The 27,500-nt window shown below is 34.7% G+C and overlaps 1 protein-coding gene and 1 long non-coding RNA gene across 3 annotated transcripts in view; one reads left to right on the top strand and one right to left on the bottom strand.

Moving 5' to 3' along the window:
- The window catches only part of LOC136839605 (uncharacterized), a 512,627-nt gene that overhangs the window by 86,847 nt on the left and 398,280 nt on the right, over positions 1 to 27,500 (top strand). The gene's annotated exons all lie outside the window — the stretch shown is intronic.
- Positions 26,854 to 27,500, bottom strand: part of LOC136839603 (E3 ubiquitin-protein ligase TRIM9-like) — a 222,102-nt gene continuing 221,455 nt past the window's right edge. For both annotated transcript variants that reach the window (XM_067105882.1, XM_067105883.1), the window contains one exon: positions 26,854 to 27,500. This exon is cut by the window's right edge and continues 60 nt beyond it. In XM_067105882.1, the coding sequence (XP_066961983.1) occupies positions 27,429 to 27,500 (72 nt within the window). In that variant the 3' untranslated portion in view covers positions 26,854 to 27,428.

The raw sequence follows: 27,500 nt of genomic DNA, 5'->3' as shown, positions 1-27,500 counted from the left end.
GTACTATGTCTCCACTGTTGCATACAGATCACTTGTGGACTGACGAAGGAAGCTATTCGGTACTACGGTGACATGCTGGTAGTAGACAAAACAAAATGGTAGCGATATCAGTTGTGAGGGAAGATAATTCATGAGCAATGTAACCACCTGAATACCATCTCTCTCTCTCTCTCTCTCTCTCTCTCTCTCTCTCTCTCTCTCTCTCTCTCTCTCCTGTATGTATATATATATATATATATATATATATATATATATATATATATATATATATATATATATATATGTGTGTGTGTGTGTGTGTGTGTGTGTATCTGTCTCTGAATAACTGTCTCTAGGCACCCTTTATCGACCCATTTCCACCATAGGCCTCACTATGCGAGGGTCTCTCCCTGAAGGGGAAAAAAGAATTCCCCATTCCTTCAGTCCCACAAGAGTTGTAAAACGACGGCCGAAGTTGTGTCCCGTTGATGACTCATTTCCGAAGCCCTCTTTCTCCCCTCTCGCTCCACCTATTCCTTCCCTTTTCAGAAATATTCAGAATAATTGCCGAGAAAAAATGAAGAAGGGATTGCGAAAGAAAAGAGCGCACACACCCCGTGGAAGTGTTTGACAACTTTGTTTACACATATTGCTGAGGGTCGTTCTTCAATGAAAAATTGGCGGGAAAGAGCGAGGCAGGACTTGTTAGTTTTACATAACATAGCGATAGAATGGTCTCTAGACTTGTTGTCTGTGACTTTGGAGGAGCAATGGAAGATAAAAATCTAAACATTTAGCAAAATTTAGTTGGTGAAAAGGTTATACAAAAAAACTTTTCGTTTTACCGAAAAGTGAAGAGGAGGTAAGACATTAAGTCATGTTCATTAAGAAAAGCGAGCTCTAGAAAAATATATATTTTCATTCAGATGAATAGAGAAGAATGAGAGGGAGGAGGAGGAGGAGAGGAGGAGGAACAGGGGGGGGTGAGGAGGCGAGGGGTTCTCAGAGAGAAAAGAAATGGAATGCATAATGAAAGGACCTTACAATCCTGTAGAGTTTCCTTCCTTTAGATTCACCAAGGCCCGCGAAGGAGCCCCGAGAGATCACGAATGCCTGTTGATCTACCACTCAAGGGGCTGGGCCAAGACTAATATTAAGGTACCAAATAAGAACTACAAAAGATACTTTCACCTTCCCTTGGGTGCTTATGCGTTCAAAGGAGTACCTGTTAGAAGGGGCGAGTGTTCGCCTCTTCAGGGAATTCTCTCAAACGAAGTTGAAAACTGCTGAGGCCGGTTGACTCTTCAGAGAAAATGCGCCATTCACGGGATCGTGTACGTGAACTTGCAGTGATCTGAATTTGATTACTTTTATTTACATGCTTTGAGAATTGAATATATAAATGTGGTATAATAAAAATAATTGCCATTTCCGTTCTTCAAACATTGTTTGCTTTTGCATATTTGTATGAACGTTCCTTAGTCTTGCCGTTTAATTTTTCCGTTTTGAAAAATATTCTGTCAGTTTAAGAAAAGGGGTCAGTTTCCATCATTCACCGTTTTACTAAATTATTTTCACAGCTCGGCAGAGGGGAACTAAAACATAATTTAATAAGTTTTCTTCATAGACACTGTATTAAAAGAGAAATTCTATAAAATCTATTACAGCTCACTACATAATGAAACACAGTATTACAAAGTAAAATTTACTAAACTTGCTGTACAAATAGATTTTCCAATTCACCCGAACTTTAAAAGACTCCATAACTCTGTAGTTTTATGCATATTAGAAATTAAGGAATGAGTCTTTCTATATCTATCTATTTGCATAATATTTTGTAACATGGAGCATTTTATCTGAGTTAACGTTAAGGGAAGCTCAAATAAATAATTGGCGAGTTAATTACACCAGAAATTAAAATAAACTAGGTATACTATGCGGAAATAGCATTTCTTATGCATAGAGGGTTGGACATCATAACTAGAGAGATATTTGTGAACAGTCTGGAGTATTGCTGAACTATTTCAAAACCCTTGCCTGCGTATGACAGGAGACGTGATTTGTTGGAATATCTGCCAAAAAGGAATTGCAATTGTATTTTGATATCAATATCATGTTATTTGATTTCGGCGTAAATGATTTGAATTTTAAGGATATGAGCGAGTTTTAAAAGTAAGAATGGTGACGCAGACTATGTTTGCCAACTAAAAATCTCTCTCTCTCTCTCTCTCTCTCTCTCTCTCTCTCTCTCTCTCTCTCTCTCTCTCTCTCTCTCTCTCATTCTAAACAGATATCACCTGCCGTTAGTGACATTTTATGTCATTAATTAGACACTCCTTCCCAGAATTTCTTGGAAAATTAACCTAGGGAGTAATAAAACGTTTTAAAAATAAAGTTACAATTGTGTTCGGTACACTTGTATAAAACTGAAAGAGACAAGAGATACCCAGTATAAAAATCGTCTCAAAATTGTGTCAGCCTTTTCAAGTCTCCATTTTCTTTTAAATGCGCTGCCACCCCACCTCCTTTTCCCAGCACCCCTCCCCACTTCAGATTTTACGTCAGTTCTTAATGAAATAAGCTTAAAAAGCTCTCTGACTCGACTAGCAACCCCCACAGAGAAGTTTCCTCAAATTAAATAATCTCGACACTTATTAACTTATTTCTTTTGCCTTTTGAAGCTTATGTGCATCATTTTTCATTTAACCAGTATAAAAAAGAAAATAAGCTTTCCAATATCATTCTCTTCATATTTCATATGCCAGTGATTATCGACTTTTCCAATTTTAACTCAAATTTAAACATCTTTATTTTACCTTTTTATTCTGCTTATATTTTCTAAGAGATATTCATCATCTTCACCCATTTAATTTTTTGTTCGGCATCTCGCCAAACTCCCCATAGCCGTTGCATATTTTTAGTTTTCTGTAAAAGGAAACCATTGAGATGGCTATTTGTCTGTCCGTCCGCACTTTTTCTGTCCGCCCTCAGATCTTAAAAATTACTGAGACTAGAGGGCTGCAAAGTGGTATGTTGATCATCCACCCTCCAATCATCAAACATACCAAATTGCAGCCCTCTGGCCTCAGTGGTTTTTATTTTATTTAAGGTTAAAGTTAGCCATGATCTTGCGTCTGGCACCGCTATAGGTGCCAACAATACAGGCCACCACCGGGTCGTGACTGAAAGTTTCATGGGCCGTGGCTGAGATTTTCATATAGCATTATACGCTATACAGAAAACTCGTTTGCGCCAAAGAAACTTCGGCGCATTATTTACTTGTTTTATTATGGGACACATTTAAACACTTTTACCTATTAAAACTATTTGTCTAAATTCAAAGAATCTACTGTTACCTTTAACGATTAGAAACTTCCATGGAATGAAAAGTTACCTTGCGGTCTCTCATGCCATTAAAAGTTGACTTAGTATTAACATTTGTAGATAGTAACCTTGATTTATCGTCACGATGCTTCTCTGGCTTTAATACTAACCTAAAATAATAAAGAACCAAAGTTACTGGGTAAGCATGCTGGCTACCAGTGCTAAACCTTAGTGTAACCTAACAATATCAGCGTCATTTTTATTATTAATGCTTCAGTAACGAATGCACCTTTTATAGATTTTCGTCAACTACTCAAGATATTTTTTTTAACAGAACTCTCACATTATTCCATTGAAAAACAGAGTAGTTAATAAAAGCAAAAACAATAGTAAAACGCAGTGAAATAATTGAGATACTATGCTTACCTACCTCTGAATTGTATGTGAGTCTCAGGCCCAAACAGTGAAGAGTATCTTGCATATTAAGCTGGAAGATTTCTACTGATCAGAGAAAAATAATGGAAAAATTGGTTCAAGAAGAAAAAAATCGTGGAGAAATTTTTTGAAGTGCTGATTAGACAAACGATTCAACGAAACATTTCTTGGGTTAATAACTCTTTATTCCAGTGTCATTACGCTACACAATTTCTTATATTACCTTTCTTTATACCTTGTAATTTTCTCTAGTTTTATGTAAATAAACGCGAAGGATGAAGATACCTGTGGAGATGAAAGTACGTGGAACGCTCTGTCGGCACCTCCAAGTCCCACCTCAGCAGGAAATGCCGCTCCATTCATGCCTTCACTCGTATTTATCATCGGAATAAATCTTTATTATTCTTCCTACTCCCTTTTTAAGCGTGACTCCCTGCAGCCTATATCCGTTTAGAAGCACACGAAAAGGGCGATTATTCAGCGTGCAATAATCTCTGCGGCTCTCCACCCGGCACACGTAGATCAGGGCCCCTCTTTGTTTACTCTCAAAACAGAGGGAAAAAATTCCCCCACTCGTCGACCCCTCAACCATATGGGCGGATTGAATGAATGGCGAAGGTTCACCAATCCACCGGCGCTGTAAGGCTTACATTGGATGGAACTGGTTATGGGCTCATCATCCGAAGGGACTCCCAAGATAACTTGGCGTTTTTATTCCCGCTACCTGTTATACCCCTGTCTTTCACTCCCTCTTTCTGTCTCTCTTTCTTTCCAAGGAATATACAGCTTGAGTTTACTTGAAGTTACCAAAAGAGGGCGGTTGAGTTCTTGCGAAAATACAACTCAGATTTTCTCAGGCATAACAAAGGATCACTCTGGCCCACACGTTAGGAGGATTCTATTTGTCTAGATTCAAATGATTTGTAGTTTAATGCTTGCGCTGTCTTTATATGATTTATTGCGATTTTGGTCTCATATTTACTCAAGCAGCTTGAATTTCATCTATTCACCCTACCCTTTACACAAACATAAAAACAAATGTTGTTCGTCATTGATAATAGCATATATTGCTCGCTCTTTTTAATCCTCGCAGACGTGATGAAATAAGACAAGAGACGTGGAAAACAAACGGAAAAGTTAGATGGAACTATGAATAGTGAAAGCACGTTTTACTTTCATAAACCATAGACTATTTCTTATTTATCTGCAAGTAATAAAAATATGCAATATCTTCTTAATCCCATTTTATAGCCGTTAAACAAAAAATGCAAAGAAGAGCTTACATTCATTACATCCATCCCTCGACCAAAGACTTTTCTAGAAATCAAAGTATATTTGCAACGAAAAAAAAGAGAAATATGGATGACATTGCGTTAGGTTGCCACTAACACGAGCGGGCGGAGTAATTATACTGAGAAGATATGCAAGATCACGATTCAAGCGAAATGCTACTGGGGCTTCGGGGTTTTAGAACTATTAAAAGGGATGAGGATAGCACGTAGAGACAAATGGTATTTCTGTTCACTTGTCCATTATCACTTCTTACGTGGAAAGCCATTAATGGTGTGTGTTGTTAGACGGTTGTTGGGTTAGTATAAATCGGCGGTAAAAAAAATTAGTTTACTTCACTGCAATGGATAGTTAGAATTTCAAATGTAATTATATTGTTATGATTGTCAGTTCGGAAGTAAAGAGCAATAAAATCTTAATTTTGCACACAACAAAGTTGTCTTAGTAATCTTAAGTATATTTGTTTAGTCAAAACTGATGCCATGAAAATATAGATAATTTTGTCATTAAGATTCTTAAACGTATTGATTCGCTGTGTATTAAGATATGCTACTAAATAAGATAAGCTAATTGTGAAGTTAACTCCCCAGGTTGCAGCAAGCACACTCATTAACTTCGGGGAAGCAGTATATTAGATGCCATAATTCTTTCCTAATTGGCGAAAGCGTTAACCGCTTTTGTTTTCGAGTTAATTTTATTCGAGGGTAAAATATGACAAAAATTAAGATTTTCAAAATAAGTAATAGTATCGTATTTCCAAAACATGCCCGTTAGCTTTTAGGTTGTTATTTGGATAACAAAATATACTTTTGAACAGACAAATGGCTTGAAATTTCGTTATCTTTCAGTTAGTAATATCTTACCACTGCCAACACAGGAACATTTTCCTCGTTTAATACTTGGTAAAAATTCCAACAATGACGTGAGCGCAACCTCTTCCTCGACTGCAAGAATAATAATAATAATAATAATAATAATAATAATAATAATAATAATAATAATAATAATAATAATAATAACAACTCGGTGTAAAGATATTAGCAACTTTCATAACTGGAAAACGTGAGATAACATCCTTCCCTGAAATGCCGACTTCAAACGATTCTCTCATTGCTGAGAAAGAAGCCATTTTCCAATACTGCAAACTTTGGCAAGCAGTGAGCAGGAATTAAGATCATTTTAATACCTCGCCGTTGAAACAGCTCTTTCCGGAATCTTCTCGGCAACAATTTACATAATCTTCCTCTCCACTCTTATCTTCGAGAAGGCTTCCTCCATCGCATCGCTTCCGAGAAGCAAATGGAGCCCGAAGATATCGGGAGGAGATATCCGGCTCCGGGAACAATTTTCCAAACATCCAAAACTCCAGCAACGCTTCCTTTCCAGCCGCCGAGAGTTCATTCCAGGAACCGTCATAAATTCGGCTCGCGTTCCTTCTTAAGACAACGAATGCCTTCCATTATTACGTATGTAAAAGTCCGAAATAGCCAGCTTTCGTGACCATTATGGAAATGTAAAATGCTACCGCAACATGTGTTGCGTATTCCGAGGAGCATTACCCTTGCCGAAAAATAAAAGACATGATAATTCATTTCTCCGAAGTACCCACCATCATACGCGGGGAGGCGTTAGGGTGGCGGATTAAGGCTAATCACGTCTGCACAGACGTGCGCTTGTCTTTTCGTTAAAGATATCTCGTTCATTTTTCTTATCTTTGTTAAACGTCAGCTTATGTTTATATGAAATTGATAAAAACGGATTTTAATTGTAGGTCATTCTTTTAAGCAACTTGGCATAATGTTTATACCTCGGTCGATAACACTGAAATTCCCAACCTTCACTCGTGTTATGAAGGTCAACAGAGTGCCTTCACTAACAAGCCTGCCTTCATGAAAACGCCGTTGATTGATCCAGCTGTTACCTCCTTATTTTTATTCTCAAACCTCAAGGTATGATGTATAGCTGACGTATGACTGAAAGCTAAAGGATTTCAAATCCTTTTATTGTTGGGCAACAACGCCAGAGATCGTTGATGGATACTGACATATGCGATAGATTGATAAGAGCTTTTCAGCCTAGAACGAAATATGCTTTCGCTGGAGCAGCTTATATGTTCATATGCTTTGTATACGCTTCTGTATGTATCGGTACCAACACACACACGCATTATCTATCTATCTGTCAATCTATCTCTCTCTCTCTCTCTCTCTCTCTCTCTCTCTCTATATATATATATATATATATATATATATATATATATATATATATATATATATATATATATATATACATACATACATATATATACACACATATATATATACATATACATATACATATATATAAATGTATGTGTGACTTACTTTATACGAGTATTTCTGTACTTTTGTTCTATTTCCCTGATGGAGAAGAAACTTATCCGCACTCTCTTTACACATTTGTAACGTATTTGTGTCTGTTTGCGTGTGTGTGTGTGTGTGTGTGTGTACCTGAGCTCTAAAAAAAACACGGAACATATAATCAAATGTCATCAATTAACAGAAGGTAATAAAAACTTTCAGCGAATATTTGTCAACATTACCTTGATCGTTTTTCTGTCAGTCAGAAGCGGCATTTACGGAAAACAAAATGAAAAACAAAAGCATGTTACATACGGTGGTACTGAAATTTCATTTCATTTGCTGTTTGTGCTTGCGAAAACGAAAACATTTCATGCATCATTAAAACAGTGTTGAACACTGAATTTCATTTTCAGACTACATTTTTTTTTTTTTGGAGGGGTGTGACATGGCCGTTACTTTAAATCATTTGGTGGACTGCTTTTCATCAGGAAACGAGCTGGTTTTTCATTACCAATGCTTCAGGAATAATTAAAAATGCATTACTTGCTAAACGTCTACAATTCTTTGTTTGTGACTATTGTAAGCAGGCTGGTATAAAAAAAAATATTTGAAATTAATTTCTACCTACCTTTGTAAAGATTCTAAGCAAAGCTGTAATTTACATTTAGATTGACGTTGAAATTATAACGAAATGAATAATCATTGTTATATTCAGTCCATATTGTACATAATCTTTCGATATATGAATTATAGTTCAGCTGACATATTTACCACGCCATGAGCATAACATTCAAAATGCATTTCCTGCTGACAATTGCAGTCTTTGTGCAGGCGCACGAAAATTGATACTTTTAACGGGTAATTTTATGATATGCCATCCAAAAAATCGTCACTCATATAACATGGCTTCATTATTTCAGGTCTTTTGGGCCATTTTTCACGGAGCACGGTTGTTGAGGGAGTGGTGGATGGGAAGGGGGGGGCGGTTATGGTGATGGGCTGACGAACAAGATATATCTCAGTTTCGTTTTCAGTTATAGACTGATTAGTTAGTCAGCCCTTACGTAACCTCTTAGTTAATCAGCCACCTGATTACTTACTGTATTGAATAATAACCAGTTTTCCTTAAATCCTCCAGATTTCTGGGTTGAATTCTATAACCTCATTGTTCCAAAATGATTAGTCTAAAGTAGTTTTGACTTGGCCCTGCGGCACATTTGTTGACTCTGCCATTGCTAGGCCGAAGGATCTGCTTTTAAAGCATTAACAGAAATGAAAGCAGAACAAAGATGGAAAAGTTAGACAGCTGCTAAAGAAACACCTGAAGGGGCAAATAAACGTCGTGAAAGTACAGTACATTTTAAGCTGTTGCAACTTGTATAAGTAAGCACATTTATTTACATTCTTTAATGCACTTTAAACAAATTAAACAGGATATGTCCTGTAATTTTAACATCTGCGATTTCTTCTTCTTGCAGTAAGGCTAGGAAGTGCGAAATGGGCACGTTCCCTTAAATCTAGACTGGCTCTGTTGACCTTACAGGTTGCATCTAGGGTGGAGAGATATACTCTCTCTCTCTCTCTCTCTCTCTCTCTCTCTCTCTCTCTCTCTCTCTCTCTCTCTCTCTGACCATTCTAATATTACAAAACAGAACGCTCATGTTAGGTGAAGGGCTGAAATATTTATGCAACACGGATTAACAAATTAACGTCGCTCTTCTGTAATGCAACGTTGACCAGGGTCAAGGATTAGCAAAGAAGTCCAGACTACGGGGATGTGGGCGGGCTGGTGGCCCTGGGATTGCAGAGCTCATGAAACGAAGTATGAGAAAAATAATGATGGTCACGCAGAGTCTGACCTTGTTGACACATGCGTAAGCCGACTGCATGGAAAAAAAAAATTGGCTTTACTTTGGTGACAAATACCTGGTCACTTCCACACTTCTTCATTCATGTGTGTGGAATTACGGGGCTTGGCTAAAGGGTGTGTGTGTTGGTTGCACGTTCAGTTTCGTGTGTGCCTCTTTGCAAGATTCTTTTCAAACGTTACTCTGTAAACAGTATGAACACTTTTGTTTCCTTATCACGCAGAGAATTTATTGAATTCATATTGAGCTCATTGTTAAGAAGGGAAATATTCTTAAAATTGTCGATACCTGAAAAATCTATGACATGCAAAATAACCTTGATGTGGCTTGTATTTGATTTTTCTGCCTCATTATGGAAATTATAAAAGTATAATGTGGGGTTTTATGATGTTCATAAAGATTGCTGTCAAAGCAAATTGGTAAATTTTGCTAGATCAGGAGATACACAGGAATGGCAATAGAGTTGGCTTTCACAGAAATAACTGGAAAATGTAAATCAGAAGAAAGAACTTGGAAAAAGAGAAAGGTGATAGTTATGAGGAAGAGGAAGGGTAACTATGATAGAAATAAAGAAATGATGGTAAAATACTGAATGCTGAGGAAGCATGGAAAAACTTTTTTTAAAAATTACACCAACAGACATTTTCAAAATGACTCATATCTTTCGGTGGAGGTGGCTGGAATTTCCGCAGAAAAACACAAAAATTCGAGGTCTTGCAGTCAACTAAATCGACTCTCTCTCTCTCTCTGAGCTCCAAATGAGTACGAAAGACCATTACTTCGGAAACCATTTGGAGAAACAAAAAGACCCAGACACAGTGAAAACTAAATGGGAGTTTTTTGGCGGAAGCACTCGGCCTTTCGACCTGTTGCTGGCAATTATCCTCCATAAAACGGTAATATCACGCGCCATACCAATTTCTTATCTTGTCTCGTACACGTCCGTGTCTGCAAGACCGTGGTCCTCAGGCTCTGTATATGATCCCCTTAGCTTGAGTCGTCGAGTGCTTGGGACCACGTGTGCTTACCTGTCATTATTTTTTTTTTCTTTCTGCACAAAATAATTTTAGGTCTAGATAAGTAAATTCGTTGTGCGTGATCGCGCCTGTAATGTTTCCGTGTGATTACCAAGTGAGTCAAGTGAAAACAATTATTCTTGCCTTCAGAATATGAAAATAATTGTTGGTCATGCGTAGATTTTTTTTTTTATTTCGTCTTGTTGTTTTGGTGGGATTTTACATTTTCTTTTAGATGTACATTAATTCTTGTACTTGCAAGCTGCCTATGGCCATATATGAGATGACAAAATACGCCTATAGAATTAGACTCAAATACTTTTACATTAGAGTATATTAGAATAAGGTAAATTATTTGATTTTCAGTTACCAAGAAAAAGAACATTTTAAAATAAAAGTTACCGCACAGTCTACATGAGACAAAGTATTCGGAAAAAAAAAACAATAGATATATTTCTAACACTACAACATCTTAGCGCATCGCCAACTGTACCAAAAATCACAGTTCCGGGGAAGGTTTGCCGGTATGAATGTTACCTTTCCTTGGGTAGATGAATGTCATGTGAGTAACTATAGTTTCACCCAGTGGGATGGCAGTTACCTAGTCGAGGGCCTGTCATTCCAGCTGAGACCTACATGGTAGACTGACAGCTAGGAACCCCTCTCACTGATCAGATCAACAGATGCAAAAAGGATTTTATATGTAAAGCCTATGTCGACCTTCCTCGTCCATTTTGAGAAGCGAATCTTCTTCTTCTTGTAACGTGCTTGTTGTTCCCATTTGTATGGGGTAAGCACGATGCCTTCTTTTGAAGGACTTTGATTTGGCTTTGGGGTAGACTGTAGTCTCGATCGGCTGCCCTGCCTGTCATCGCTTAGAGACCCCGGTAGCGTTATGTACATGCATTGTACAGTCACCGGCGCCCTTTCTCCCAGCAGCGAGGAGGCGTTGCGCAGTTAGGTCGACAGTCGAGACGTGTGAGGTGTCTGTTATGTTTTTAGAAGAGGGGCCAGCATTCCATTTTGAGAAGCGAGTGCTGGTCCCTTATTTTAGGAGCCGGGTACACTACCTGTTAGTAGCCAGGATTTCATTGCGCTCTGGAGGTGTTATGGGGCTTGCCTCTATTGACCTAAGCAGTTAGTCGACTAAGGCGGATACGAGTCAAGATGGAGAGGGCCATGATGCGAGCAACTTGATCGCAAAACCTTGCTGTGAGTCACCCCTCAAATACACTATTCATTGCACCTATGCGTGCGTGTATACTCCTGCTACTTAATAGCTATGTTAACAATATTCATAGGAATAGTGGCGGATATAAAAAATATTCGATCTTATAGCAACCATCAAATGCGTATGCTAAAAATTTAAATAGATTAGTGAGCACAATTATCAAAAACATTGAAAGTTTGATAAACAATGATAGAGTTCACTGCAACACATGTACGAGCTCGAATATAAAATAATATGCTTTATGCAGGAAAACGTAATTAATCATGGAAAAATAACACAACAGCCAGTTAACAGAAATCCTAAACGGGATTTGAAAACAGTACACCGGAAATGACACAGTTATCCCGATAGGCTAACCATTATTTAAATAACAGAGAATATATTTCATTAAAACGCGCTTTCTATAATAGAGCCATTTATTGGAATGCGAAATGATTTTAGGGCAATTATCATATTTTCAACGCTTGCATTTATTGAAAAGTATTCTTTGATCGCCCCCTTTGAAATTTCATCTCACCGAATTTGTAATCTGACTTCATTCCAGCTATATATATATATATATATATATATATATATATATATATATATATATATATATATATATATATATATATATATATATATATATATATATATATATATATATATATATATATATATATATATATATATATATATGTGTGTGTGTGTGTGTATATGTATATATGTATATATAATATATATATATATATATATATATATATATATATATATATATATATATATATATATATATATATATATATTTTTAAGACAAATATACTTCAGTATTTCATTTACTTCCGAAGGATCAACCAGAGTATAAATTTAGGAAAAACGAATTTAGAATGTGTATATACATATATATGTATATAATATATACATATATATGTTTGCATATTCACCAAATACACACTCACACACATATTATGTGTGTGAGTGTGTATATATATATATATATATATATATATATATATATATATATATATATATATGCAAACATATATATGTGTGTCTGTATGCTGTATCCTTTAATTTATATACAGCGTATTTCTCATTTTTTTTTTATTTACACACCACCACACACAATGAGAGTATGAATTTAAGCAAATTACGGAAGCTTACGTTAAATAAAATTTTGCTCCTACGCACAGCTAAATCCACCCCGCTTAAGCGATTTCCCGCCCATCCGATGGCATCTCATCCCGTGTTCTCGCCCCTGTAAAGGAAGAGAGATTTTCGCTGAGTTCTTCCTAAATTCGCTCGAATCTCTGCGGGTGGTGTAATTGAACCCTCATCTCGGATGCAAAAAAAAAAAAAAAAAAAGAAAAAGTCTCCTCAGAGTTCTCCCACTCCTCTACTCTACGTCTTAATGCTTTCCCCTCTTTTTCTCACACAGAACATTTCTTTTCGCTCTTTCTTTCTTTATATATACATTATTTATATATATATATATATATATATATATATATATATATATATATATATATATATATATATATATACATACCTATAGTATAGAGAGAGATAGATAGAGAGAGAAACAAATGTTATATCTTTTGTATGTAAAATTGTAAACACAGAGCTTCAGAATATATATATATATATATATATATATATATATATATATATATATATATATATATATATATATATATATATATATATATATATATATATTGAAAGAGAGAGAGTGAGAGAGGGAGAGAGAGATAGAACAAATGTTATATGTACTATATAAAAATTGTGAACATAGTGCCTCAGATGTTTGAAATCTAACTTTTTACTGTGAAATGTGCAATATATCAAATTAGATTCCAAAAGTAAATTTCCAGCAGGATTTCTGTCGTAATTGTGCCTCAGTTCTCGAAAATGGAACTCTCAAACAAAAAGTCTAAGCCAAACGATTATCGTGTCTGATGCATAAATGTTCGTATGCATAGGCGTAATCCTGAATATTGAAATTTGTATCTGGTAAAGAGTTGTTCAGTTTAGTCCAAAGTTGATAGACTAAAGACTATTTGAATAAAGTTTATTTTATTCTTGAACGTGTCTGAAGAGTAAAGGCATATCCTTAACTGCGGCAACAAAATAGCTATTATGCATAGGTCCTTAATTCGTAAATAGCTACAATATAATTAGATAATTAATAGAGAGAGGACTCAGTATAAAAGAGTAAAAGCAGCGATTTTAACCTATGAACTTTGAAACTCCACAATTAACACCTCCACATTTTATTCATCATAAATATCATCATCAATTTCTTTTTTCGTCTCATTATTATTATTATTATTATTATTATTATTATTATTATTATTATTATTATTATTATTATTATTACATTCATTCACACATATAAAACGAACAACAGATTTTAACTACCTGATCGGTGTCTTAGCTTGTACTTGTACCTTGACTTTTCAGTTAATTTCATAATTATCAACCAAAAAGAAGAACCATAGAAACGAGAAACGGGATAGACGGAAACTAAAGAATTTATTATAAAAAAAACCAAGTGCATTTAACGTCCCATGATTCTTTTCCGTCTACGGTTTTCTAAAAAAAGCAGTTTGTAAACTTATGATAATCACGAGTGACAATAACATTTTGTGCCGGTCTTACATAAAAGATTCATTTTTTCTTAATTCTCCAAACACGCGAATTCGAGCACACGCACGCACACGCGCACACACACACACACACACACACACACACACAACGAACGCACCACATGCCCGAGGTCGTCCGGCCTTGCTTTATTTGCATTTAGTCTGTATCGGGATTTTGGGATTAAAAGGCTTGTTTGAATTTCCTCTTTCTGGGGACCAAAGTTTGCTCTCCCAAATTCGTAAATCAAAGTTTAATGTCAGAGACTAAACACACGGACTGGTTATCAGGGTACACTGAAATATCTAAGTAATATTATTCTCTCTCTCTCTCTCTCTCTCTCTCTCTCTCTCTCTCTCTCTCTCTCTCTCTCTCTCTCTCTCTGTCAGTCTTAGCATTTACGCTATCCTAAAATGGCAGCTTTAGCAATGTTTATGTTGCTGGCTGGATTTTTTTTAACTAACCCCTTTGACAAGAAACTTTCATGATGAGCTGATGGATTCAAGTATTAAAACTGGACTGACCAGAAAAAAAAAGTCTATAAAGGGAATTAAGGCATAAAGAATGAAAAACAGAAGCCTGTTTCATACTCAGTATTAAAGAGGACGGATATTTGGATGGAGTCATTACTGATAAAAAAGAAAGGATTAATGTTGTGTACCCTTAGAACTTGCATACAATTATCAGTCTTTACAGTGGATGATGCTTGCATATCTTTTTGACCAACGATTTGCCGTTTTTCATGGTTTATGGGTCATGATTAAAAGGTTCAGTAATGAAACCTTTAGAAATTTTCCTGCGATTCCATACTTTTGGAAAGCAATAAGTCCGAGATTTTTTTTATATATTTGCCGAATGCATTAAAAAAAGTAATTGACGAAAATTAAATGACATATTCATTTTTACATGGACAATGTGCCACAAGAAATGTAAAAGTAGAGATGATTATTTATTTTATGCACTAAGTGACTAACTCCAGGGAAGGTCACACTGAGTACAGTAAACGTCTAAGAATCTGGAAACCTTCAGTGATAGGTCTTAAAGCTCCGAATATGCCTAGAAAATGCGAATTAAACAGACACTTATATTGCTCTATGAAAGATTCAGTTCAAAATATTAATACGGATACATGTCACTCAAAAATAGAGTTTATGACAAATGCGAAATAAAATACTAGTTTTGTAATGAACCATTCACAGAAAATTGTTGCTCGCATAAGAATATTAATTTAAAATTCTCCAAATATTATTTGCCATATTTTGAAATATATTTAGAGTTTTTATTCGTTGCTGTAAATAAAATGTTAAAAATCTATGAGCTCTGGTAATGACTGTCCCTTTTTGCTTTATGTTGGATAACGCTTTGTTTATACAATTGATTTAATGGCAGAATAATAGGTTTTTCATAAAGATCTCATTGGTATAATAAGAGAAAGATATCGACTTGTATTAAGTATATATATGTATATATATACATATATATGTATATATATATATATATATATATATATATATATATATATATATATATATATATATATATATATATATATATATATATATATATATATATACAGTATATATTTGTGTGTGCAGTGGACTTATTTCAACAAGTTTTAATCACTCAATAATTATGATCTTCCTTATAGGGTTTATTACACAAAACCTACATAATCACAAAGCAGAGAAGCTTCTGTTGAAAGTTTCTAAATGCCACCAGTTCTCCAAACGTAGTAATTATCCATAATGAATATTTAATTTTAAAGTTGCATGGGATTTATGAGGGTTTCCTGTCCAATTACCGGTTAGTGTAAGGCATTACTCTATTTTACAATAGTAACTTGTAGCTCATTTCGTTTTCATTGATTGACTGCATGTTGGAAGGATATGTTCAAAACTTCAAAGTTACAGATGCAACAACTAATTATATATATTAATGTTGCATTTGGCTATTGTTCCAGTGGTTGCTCATTTCTAATGTGCGAGTAGATAAAAAAAAATTGGCTGGAAAGTAATTCTTTCAATATATCCCCTGAAGGTGCCACTTGTAATTAAGAAATTATTCATCTAATAATCACATTTAATTAAACTATAAGAAAAATTAAGCAACCGGGCCACAGGCAAATAACAATTTGTCCAAGAGTCGTTTTCCTTGTTGGTTCCAAATGGAGACTCTCTCTCTCTCTCTCTCTCTCTCTCTCTCTCTCTCTCTCTCTCTCTCTCTCTCTCGACTGCTATGTAGTGTCCTTATTTAGAAAGCTTTATTTGTTTGTGTACGTAATCTGCAAGCCTAGTTTTTTCTAGGTACTCATATGTAAACTATTTTAACTACTGATCGACTCTTTCATTGGCGTTTATACTCTTTAACATTTTTTTGTCTATTTTTCGTTCTCCTTTGATACTCTCTTTTGCGTTATCTGTATCTGTCAGTGTTTACTCTGTATTTATCAATGTTTATTTATTTCCAAAATTTAATTACAGTGATTTTTAAATGCGGAAATAATATATATATCTATCTATCTATCTATCTATATATATAATATATATATATATGTACACATACATAATATATATGTGTGTGTATATATATATATACACATACATACATACATATATATATATATATATATATATATATATATATATATATATATATATATATATATAGAGAGAGAGAGAGAGAGAGAGAGAGAGAGAGAGAGAGAGAGAGAGAGAGAGAGAGACAGACAGACAGACAGACAGACAGACAGACAGGGAAAGAGAGAGAGTAAAAATAGAAATGACAACTAAGCGGTTGATCCTTTACCGAGGAATGAATTTAATTGAAACAAAGATCGCACTTTTATTTACGTAATTTCTATGTAAGTATACGTTATTTCGCGAGCGTCAGTAAATCATTCCTTTCGCAAAATTAAAACACCTTTTATTTCCTTGAACCAGTTTAATCAGGCAAGGTCCTCTCAGAATTCTGAATTTGTTTGACAATAAATTAGTTTAATTTATGATATTTAGTACCTACGTAATTGAAGCATTCCTTAAAATACTGTTTACCTTCCTGGAATGAATAAATCAAATCCTTAGTACATGACAGGGCTTGGCGCCAGTACTAAACTTCAGAGAAAAAAAATTGCCGTTTACGTCTCTCATTCCTTATCGAGTAGCTCCTCGTAAGTCAACATCAAAGGTTCAGTTTGTTTATTGACATTTGGAAGACTTAGGTAAAGGCGGTTTAAGAAGGATATTTTTGCTCCCAGGTTACATCACTGGTAATCTACTTTTTTGCTATTTTCATTTCGTATTTTGTGAGCTTGGTTTTATACAAGCTCGCTAATGGCTTTCAATTGCAGTGCAATATGCTAATATTACTTAAGATGAGACAGCTGGAAATGCAGCATACATCCATTAATGGAATTCTGAAATTTGCAGAAATATCGAAGGGAAAAAAATAGTTCAAACTGAAGTATGTTGAATTCCTGGTTTTTACTTCATTTCCGGACTTTTTTGATTGTTTGTTTATTTGCTTATTTTTTTTTTTACCATATTTTCTGTATGAACCTTGTTTAAATTGCTTTGATCTGTTTTATCTTTATTTTTTTTCAAAATGTTCTTATCCTTTCCTGTCCAGCAAGCTGATGAATTACACAACCTGGCATGTTCACCTAGCATACAATAAAACAAACTCCATCAAAAAAAGAAACTCTCTCTCTCTCTCTCTCTCTCTCTCTCAGATTTACAAAATAAACTAGGGGTATATGTTAAGTATTGACATCCATGGACAAAAGAAAAATCACAATGATCCTGAAACATTGATAACCTTTAAAACTGTTCTGTATCACTGGACTTGAACTTTTGAACAGCGTCGTCAATTTTTTATTTTAAGTAAAGGAAGATATGGTTGTTGTTATGATTAGAATTTGTTTTTCTTACAGTACAGTTTCTTTGTTGACTGGCCAACACTCTCTCTCTCTCTCTCTCTCTCTCTCTCTCTCTCTCTCTCTCTCTCTCTCTCTCTCTCTCTCTCTCTCTCTCTCAAGCACGCTAACAGCAATCTTGTGTCTAAAAAAATCAGTGATGTAAATAAAACAGTTGATTATGAAAATTAGGATTTAATTTGAGAATTGGTTAATAACATTTACAAAGACAGTTACAAAGACTAGAATATTCGTTACAGATTGACCTTAAAGCTATAAAGATACATTTACACATAAATACAGTATCATACATATATAATTTTCTCCATATAGAATCTGTTACTTTTTTGGGTTTTTTGTTTTGTTTTGTTTTGATCACAATTTTGTTTGTTTTTTCAAGGTTTTGATCAAAGAAGCTCAGTAAAGTGATACCCAGCTATCAGCATCCTGATTGAATTAAAAGAAACAAAGATACCATGCTGATGATAATGATAATGATAATCATAAATGAAAATGTAATCGTATTTAATTTAATAATTTATGATTGGTGCATAATGAAAAACAATTAAAATAAGAAATATAATAAGAATGTTGAAAACAAATTTAACATTCTTGGTATTAATAAAGAACACATAAATACTAACATTTTACAATTCAATTTAAATTTTTCAAGAAAAAATAAAAAAAGAGATTAATTTAATAACCATGTACCCAATACAGACGAAAATGCCCATTTGCGGCTAAAGCTTAAAGAAACAAATACTCAGAATGGTATCACTTTAGGCGTCTCATCCTATCAGATAGGCAAGACATCTTGACTAGCTGATTCACGGCCCGATGATTGTAGAAGATGCAACAATTCAAAGGATTAGTAATGGGAACTGTTGATTCATTATACATATATATATCTTTTATTTTCCTGTAGAGCACCAGTATCAGTCATTCCTAAAATTTGAAATGCCATAAGGTTTATATATATATATATATATATATATATATATATATATATATATATATATATATATATATATATATATATATATATATATATATATATATATATATATATATATTTATATATATATATATATATATATATATATATATATATATATATATACATATATATATATATATATATATATATATATATATATATATATATATATATATATATATATATATAGTTTGTGTATGTCTGTGTGTGTGTGTGTCGTTATGTCTGCGTGGTACTTTAGAAAATACTAACCAGTGTTTGATACCATCCGGTTTTAAAACTTAATAAAGGATGTAATAGAAGCTTTCTAAATTAAGTGATGGACACTTAGTATGGAGAAGGTCAAAACAATGACTCAGAAAAATCTGTAGCCAAAAATTCCTTGAGGGGATGATTATGATGATAATGATAGTGATGACGGTGGGGGAGAGAGAAAAAATGAGAGAGAGAGAGAGAGAGAGAGAGAGAGAGAGAGAGAGAGAGAGAGAGAGAGAGAGAGAGAGAAGAAGGACGAAAAATGGATCCAGACTTCCCTTATGTCTTTCTTCACTGACTGGAAACATTTCGAACTTTTTTACTCATCACTCAATTAAAGGAAATCTTAAAAGAAACGAAGGTGTTTGTGAACGAACTCTTTTCATTCAACTGCATTGCAAAATTTCTTTATGCACTGTAAACTGTTTTTTTTTTTCTATATATTACTTTGTATAGAAATGTTTGTGTGGTTTTCTTAAAAAGAAAACTGGTTAAAAGAGTGAATACAAATCAGAGGAAAGCAAAAGCATTAAATGTCTAAAATTGCCGTTACTAGGTACGTAACGGAAAAAAATTTGGTAAATTTTGTAAATCTGTTGTATTTATTCACTTAACGAAACAAAATGAAAGATGCGTTAATGAAATCTACATTCCGATGTTCAATGGCTTAATATCTATAATAGCAAAATACAAAAAAATTTATAAAGTAAGAAGAGACCTAAATAGAAATGAGAGATCATTCGTTACTCATTCCTTCTGCAAACAGCCAGACGATACTTCACTTCTGCTCCCACTAGAATTTTTTTTTTTTTTTTAGTCCTTTGTAAGTCTTTTATTCCGTTCGTTGTGTCTCTCTGTCTGTCAGTCTGTATGTTTGGATGTATGAGTTATTCAAGTTCGTTGTTATTGCAGAACTTCGCTGAAATCTTTAAGAGATTGTTTTGTTAAAACTTTCATTTTGCCTGTTTCAAAATTTATATGTTCCTCTGTCCGAGACCTTCCAGTTCTTTCAATATTTCTTAAGAAATCACGTAAGTCTTTGTTCGAACAAATGTCAGCATTGCTGTCTCATTTTTTTCAGTTGACAGCTGTATTCTCCTCATAAGAACTCATTATAATGAGCTCATCTGTTTGTTGGTCTTCTTCGGTCGATATCATGGTATGTATTTCAGCCCTAAAGTCTGAAGGTCGCCGAAGGCAGTGTGCCTTAAGAATTTCACGTACCTCTGTTTGAAAGTCTTGTAATGGATATTCCATTCTGCAAGGTCTTTTAGTCAAGCTAAATCTCTGTTGTTCTTGGTTTTAGGCTGATCATTTAGTGTTGTATGCTGGAAGGTCAATCGGTCATTAGAATGGCTATTTGATATTCCTTAGTCTCACAGCTTCCATGTCTGAGAGTCATTTGGTCGGTGGTCTAGAAGGTCCATTAGTATTCCTGAAGGTCTTTTTGTTCATTGACTTAAAAGCCCATTTGATCGTACGTCTTTTAATATTCCTGAAGATCTTTTTGTCAGTGTGTTTGCAGGTCATTAAACGTTCCATTTTATACCCTGAGAGGATTTTTTAGCCCCTTTGTTGGAATGTCAGTGGTTCTGTCGCTCGAAGGTCCATTTAATAGTCCTGAAAGTGTTGCAGGTTCCTTTCTTTGAAGGTCAGTAAAGTCTGTTTGTCCATGTGTCTTGAGATCATTTTGTCAGTAATTTTGAATGTCCATTGTCCTGGCTGTCTGAATTAGTTTAGCTAACTCAAGGAAGAAAACCCCAAGTCACCGAAAGTCTTTCAGTATCTATTTATAAAGGCCTTTCAGTTTCTCTCTTCAGTCTTTGTCTGTCAGTCTTAGCAAAGGTCGCTTAGTCTGAATGTGTTTTAGACAACAAATTTGAAAGATTTTCCTAGCATCTTTTCGAAGACCATTCTGTTCTTAAATCTGTCAGTCTGTGATTTCAAATAACTTCTGTATCTTTTGTTTATTTCAGTCAATTCTTCTGTAGATCCCAGTATTTATGTTTTTTATTTACCACGGTATTTTAGCCAGCTTGTGGGTGTCTCTCTTTTCATGGGTATGACAATCCTTCGTTTGGACTTATGATGATCATCTTCAGACTTTTTAACAGGTACGCGCATTTGTTTGAAAGCATTGCAGTCCACTTGGCAGTTTCATATCGTAGATTCCGTCTGCACGAGCAACCTCAGTTTTTGTGAATGAAGCCATGTGATTGATGGCATACTGGAATGTCTGAGAAAAGGTTTTAATTTGTCAGTTGTAACGTCACCATTCTCATCTTTTTCAAGGTTTCTCACTCCAGTAACTTAAAGGCATTTTGTTAGCCTTCTGTTAAGAAGGTTTGCTGTTCACGTTTTTAGTGCTTCAGGAAGGGTCCTCAAAGGTCCTTCTTTTCATTTATGTAAAGACCTTCAATTTGCTAGTCTAGTAGATTTGGAAAGTGTCTGAATATTCCGGCGTCATTAGCCCTGTCATGTAGAATGTCCAAACTGCGTTTTCTCAATGTTTATGTGAAGGTGCTTGTGCTAATTTTTTGTAAGGTTTATTTAAAAACTTTTCTGTGCAACCGTTGGATGGTCTTTGGGTCAGTCTAAAGGTATGTCAGTTCATTAGTTTGAATGATCATCAGTCTTACATTTTACCAATATGCATGTGTTTTAATGTGTTTTGGCCATCTTACGCCAGTAATGGAATTACTGCTTCTATGTGTATGTTTTATCTATTTATCTATTTATTCAGGGTTTTTGTATTCCTTCATTGTGAATTTCCTTCGTTCTGTTTGTCTGGAAAATTATCCTGTCAGTCAGTCTCATTCAAGGACATTTCATGCCAAAAAATAAGAATTTTTTTTTTTATCTTCAAGATTGATTTTTATCATTTTTTTTTCAGCTGTCGCTCGGTCAGTCTTTTTTCCAACTATCATTCGGTCAGTCTCTTGGTGACTGTCATTCGGTCAGCCTCTTTTTTTCTTTTTACTGTCATTTAGTCAGTTGTCAGCTCTGCTGTCCTGATAATGGGGTCTTACAGTCTGTCCTTGGAATTCTTTCAGATGATCTACAAGGAAGCGATTTGCCTACCTGAAAATCATTTAGTCCTTCACTGCATATACTGTCGTATATTGTATAACAGTCGCTTATATGATTAATTATCTTCTGGCGGCCAGTATGGATTCCTTTCACGCATCAATTGTTTTTTTATTTATTCCCTTCCTGCTTTTCCACTGACTTTCATACCTCTGGTTTATGACCTCTCTCTCTCTCTCTCTCTCTCTCTCTCTCTCTCTCTCTCTCTCTCTCTCTCTCTCTCTCTCTCTGTTTGACTTCCATTTTAATGCTAGCATACCCGTTTCAGTAACCTTTATCAAACAATGACTTTTTAAAGGTGTAATGTAGTATTGGAAAAAGATAACAGAGTATCATCTTTTCGCACAAGACAAATCTACTCACATCCATTAACAACTCTTCCTTTGCCTTCAGGTCTTGATGAATAAGGAAGGAAACAAGTGAAAACACATTCCCTATTGAGAGGGGAAAGAAGTCAAATGAAAGAACAAATGGACAAAGGGCGTTTGTTATACTATTCATGATGTTGTGAGTGGTGCCACCGATGCTTAGTGTATGTGTGGTTATTGCGAAAATGTTCATCCGAATAAAATAAAAGTGGTTCATTAACAGTATAAATGAAGTTAATGTTAAATTTAACCAATTTGGTGAACACTGACAACGCAGTTCTTGTGAGAATTAAGTTTGCATTAATTGTTATCTTGTTTTTGTTAGTATTTACAAATATATGTTGCTTTCAACGCGTCCGTGTGCAATTAAAGTAGGTCATTTTTTCAAAGTAAAAGTTTCCGTATTCATTTAAATTTTAAGCTTTTACAGATAATAAAAGGGATTTCATTAAGAGCTGTTGTATGGAAAAGCGAAATCAAAAGATTTATCCCCTCCCCCACAAAAAAGGGTCATTGATACAGGTGATTCCATTAGCAGTATAAGATGACCAAGGACTCTGACGAGAATAAAATTGACGTTTAGCTTTAAGTAAATTATTTTTACGAGGATTCAGGTCCTGGAACATAATGAACAGCAAACAAAATAGTTATCATGTGATTCAGTTATTATTGACTTTACCTTCTACCAGCCTTAGAAATTCAACGCTTCACTACTTCGTGATGAAATAAGTATAGAAAAAAATCATGAAAATGAAAGAATCTGAAATTAATATAAAGATAGTTACAGTCTTCAAAAATATCGGAAATAAATAAATTTCGTGGATCTAACAACTGCAAGATAAACTGATATGGACACTTGAAAATGTAAATATCTCTAAATAAAAATCAAGGGTAAAAGCTAAAGCTGAAATTCATGTCAGCAGCTACAGGACTCATAACGTCCGGATTCAGAATTCAGTAGACAGTCTTAAAAATTCACTATAAGTTCATAGTCAGAGAAATGCAAGATATAGAGGAGACGCAGAATGAAGAGATATCTCATTCGACCAACAATGTAAAACATTTTTTTTTCTTATAAAAGTACAAAATCCTTATAGTCGAGAGTGAAATAATCTAACGTTATAACGTCGCTTTGGTGGACCACCTTCCTCCCTAATGGAGAATGAAGGAGAGTGAAAGGTGAGGTGTTATTATTCACCCATTCATTCTCAATTAGGGAGGAAAATCCGGTGGTCATGACTACCGTTTAGGTGCTAATGAGGATGACTACGTAAATAGTAATTAGTATGCGTGGCTATGAAGAAGAATCAATCGTGTATAAAAGAAACCTAAGATATTTATCCGTTTTGAGGCGAAAATGAGCCAAATCCTAATACAGCATTTAGTGTCATTTCGATTTATGAGATTTATTTAAAGTGAAAAGAGTTAGAAGAACAGGAACGTGAGGCGCTGAGAGGTAGAGGAATTCGGAAATCGTCATGTGAAAAAAGAAACTAATTATTTAAAAAGGTGAAAATAAAAATTAACTCCTAGAGGTTGGTAACATGAAATCCGGTTGCCAGTTTTGGTGACATCATCTCATAAATCACATCTTCTTCTTCTTCTTCTTCTTCTTCTTCTTCTGAAGAGGTCGGACGCGGCTCTCCTACCAAAAGGAGGGACCCACGATGTGGCCAGAAGTCTATGTGCCCTTGTGATCACATTAAAGTAATAATAACTATGTGTTTATGTTATGTACAGTGTGACAGAAAAACAAATGAAATCCTCGAATTCAAAATCTGATGACCTTAGAAGCTAGCATAGGTAAAGAAGCCTAAACTATACACAGTATAGTTGTCCATTGCTGCAACATCAGTGCTAAACAGATGCAATGTAAAAAATTGAAGATGGAAATTATTAGTATCTCAATGAGATTTATGCATAAACACACAGTTATTTGTATGTGTTTATACATAACATGCACATTTATATATATATATCTACATATATAACATAGAAATCAAAAGCAAACACCCATTTCTTTACATTACTAAGGAACTCTTAACTGCATGGTAGGACCAAAAAAGTGGAAAAGACTAAAAAAAATATTCCTCATAGAGCATTTCTGCATAAAAAAAAACCCATTAGCTGAATCCTACACTAACATTAAAGTAATGTTTCAAAAGAACTTATGAATATCACTCTCAGATATACTCAGCAAGAAATGGTCGGATTAATCATGGCATGGCTCTTACCTTTAACACTTGTAAAAAAAAATGAAACAACGTGTTATTTGCCATTTGATGATAATCACTCATCACTGATGAATTTTTGTCGATCACGCGTCATTTTGTAATCACCCACCGCCAGCAAATCCAATATAAAAAGTAGAATAGTCATTCTTCCTTCAAAAGTCATGATGAGCAAGGATTCAGGTCATTCCGATTGGAAAAATCGCACTTTCAAAATAGATTTTTTCAGTCACTTTCGATCCATCCCGTTTCGCCGTCCTAATGTCGAACACCAGAAATTCAAAAAAAGAAACGCTCAGAAACTGAAACTTCAACGGACACACTTTGATGAAAAAGGGTGTGACGGTTTTGGACCACCACTGACACACATGATATTATAGTACACTGACGTCCACGAACTCACCAGTTCTTGATTGCAAGCGGTTATGAACAGCGAAAAATTGACATCGTTGAAAGAAATTTTTACACAATATAAAACAAACTGTTCATGCCTTTGCCACTGTTATATTCTCTAAAGCCATGTTGAATCACTATGTGACTGTAACAAAAATAATCGAACAGAATTTGCTTTCGTTACATCTATAAATTTCATTTATAGCTGTTGATGTAAACTACGCTACGTTTGACAAGCAAAGCGCTAAGACAAGTTACGGAAATTGGTGTTAGTTATCAACGGTCGGTTCTCTCTCTCTCTCTCTCTGTCTCTCTCTCTCTCTCTCTCTCTCTCTCTCTCTCTCTCTCTCTCTGTGCCTTTGGTGATGAACTTCAAGCTGACTTTCTCTCTCTTTCCCCTTTATCACTCATCCTCTCTTATTAGTATTCCAGAGTCGAATCTCTCTCTCTCTCTCTCTCTCTCTCTCTCTCTCTCTCTCTCTCTCTCTCTCTCTCTCTCCTAATAGTACATCATAGTCGGCACAATATCTCTCCCTGTGCGAAAGCTGTAAATGTTTCCCAACCTTGTCCATTGGCCGTGATATTAGTGGCAGTTTCAGTGATATGACGGATACGGTTATACAGCGAAAATTCGTTTTATCCGGACTCCGACACACTTGGAAGCAAAATACATCGGACGAAGTTTTTTTTTTCCTGTATCCGGACCTCAAGTCCAGCCGTCATAAAGAATGTTGCTGTCCTCGATGGTAAAAACAAAATACTGAGTTATTAAAAGAAAGAAATTCGGATTCTTCAAATGGAACTCGTCTGAGCCAATGCTTCTTCGACATGTAGACGAAAGTCATAAAAAGTATTTCCTGAATAAATTGAAAGGTTTGCAGACAGGTCGTCTATTCGTTTATTTTTATTACTAACTGCACTTTGTTTTTTGTTTACCTTTCAGCGCTGATTTATTTTTTCGGTTCTTTCGACCTTGCTTATAATTTGGGACACAGATTTTCTTGTTTCTCTTATTTTTTGTTTGTTTTCCATGACTTTCTAAAATATTTTTAGCACCGCAGAATTTCCAGGCAATTATATATATATATATATTATATATATATATATATATATATATATATATATATATATATATATATATATATATATATATATATATATATATATATATATATATATATATATATATATATATATATATATGTATATATATATATATATATATATATATATATATATATATATATATATATATATATATATATATATATTTCACCACAATTTATTCGAGCAATATCTCTGACACCGATTTTATGTTTTCTAGTTTTTTTTCCGACACATTTGATCATAATTTTTACATATTGTATTTTGCTCGTTTCTTATCAGATTTTCCCACTAACACTGTTCTATTTCTGGTTCCGATATTCAAAGGTTTTTCTTTTGTAGTACAAATGGAAAATGTTTTTCTTTGTATCCTCGCAGTTTTCTATTTATATTCACACTTTCTTTGCTGGTTCCCTTATTCGAGGTATCCTTCTTTTTTTTATAATACACGAAACTGTTTTTCGTTCCCATTTCATACGTAGGAACCCAGTCAGTTTTGCTCCTTTTCCAGATATATCTCTGTAACTGAATATACTTGTCTTTCATACAAAAAATGCTCATACTATTGGAACTGGCGTAAAATTAATATTTTCTAACCGGTTAATTGTCAGTGTATTAATATAGATTTTGAGGTTGAGGCTTCATTGAAGTATTCCTTAAGCTTAGCCACCTTCGAAAATCAACGTCAATCTGATGCTTAAAGATAGCAAAACACGTAACATGTACAGCGAGCAGCGAGACGAAAGAGACATCGCTTCTTCTTTCGAATCTCGCGCGAAACTCAAAAGCTCCCCTCGATTTTTGCTTCGTAATCTTTAACACATCTCTGCTCTCACTCGACCGTTCCCTTGATTCCTTTCCGCACCTTTTCTTCTCTCCCTCTCCTTTCAAGGCTTCTCTTTCTCGCCATCGTCCTTCTCCGGCATACTTCAATGGCCACTCAAATCTAGAGTTTGGTGGCGCCCTGTGTGTCTCATGTGTCCGACTGGCTGTCGTAGTCGGAGTGCGGCGGATCGAGGGAGGTGTGCAAGGTGACCGTCACGTT

The sequence above is a fragment of the Macrobrachium rosenbergii genome, chromosome 6 (genome assembly GCF_040412425.1).
Source record: "Macrobrachium rosenbergii isolate ZJJX-2024 chromosome 6, ASM4041242v1, whole genome shotgun sequence".
Taxonomy (NCBI): domain Eukaryota; kingdom Metazoa; phylum Arthropoda; class Malacostraca; order Decapoda; family Palaemonidae; genus Macrobrachium; species Macrobrachium rosenbergii.
The sequence above is the reverse complement of the archived record's forward strand: the minus strand, read 5'-3'. Positions and strand labels throughout refer to the sequence as shown.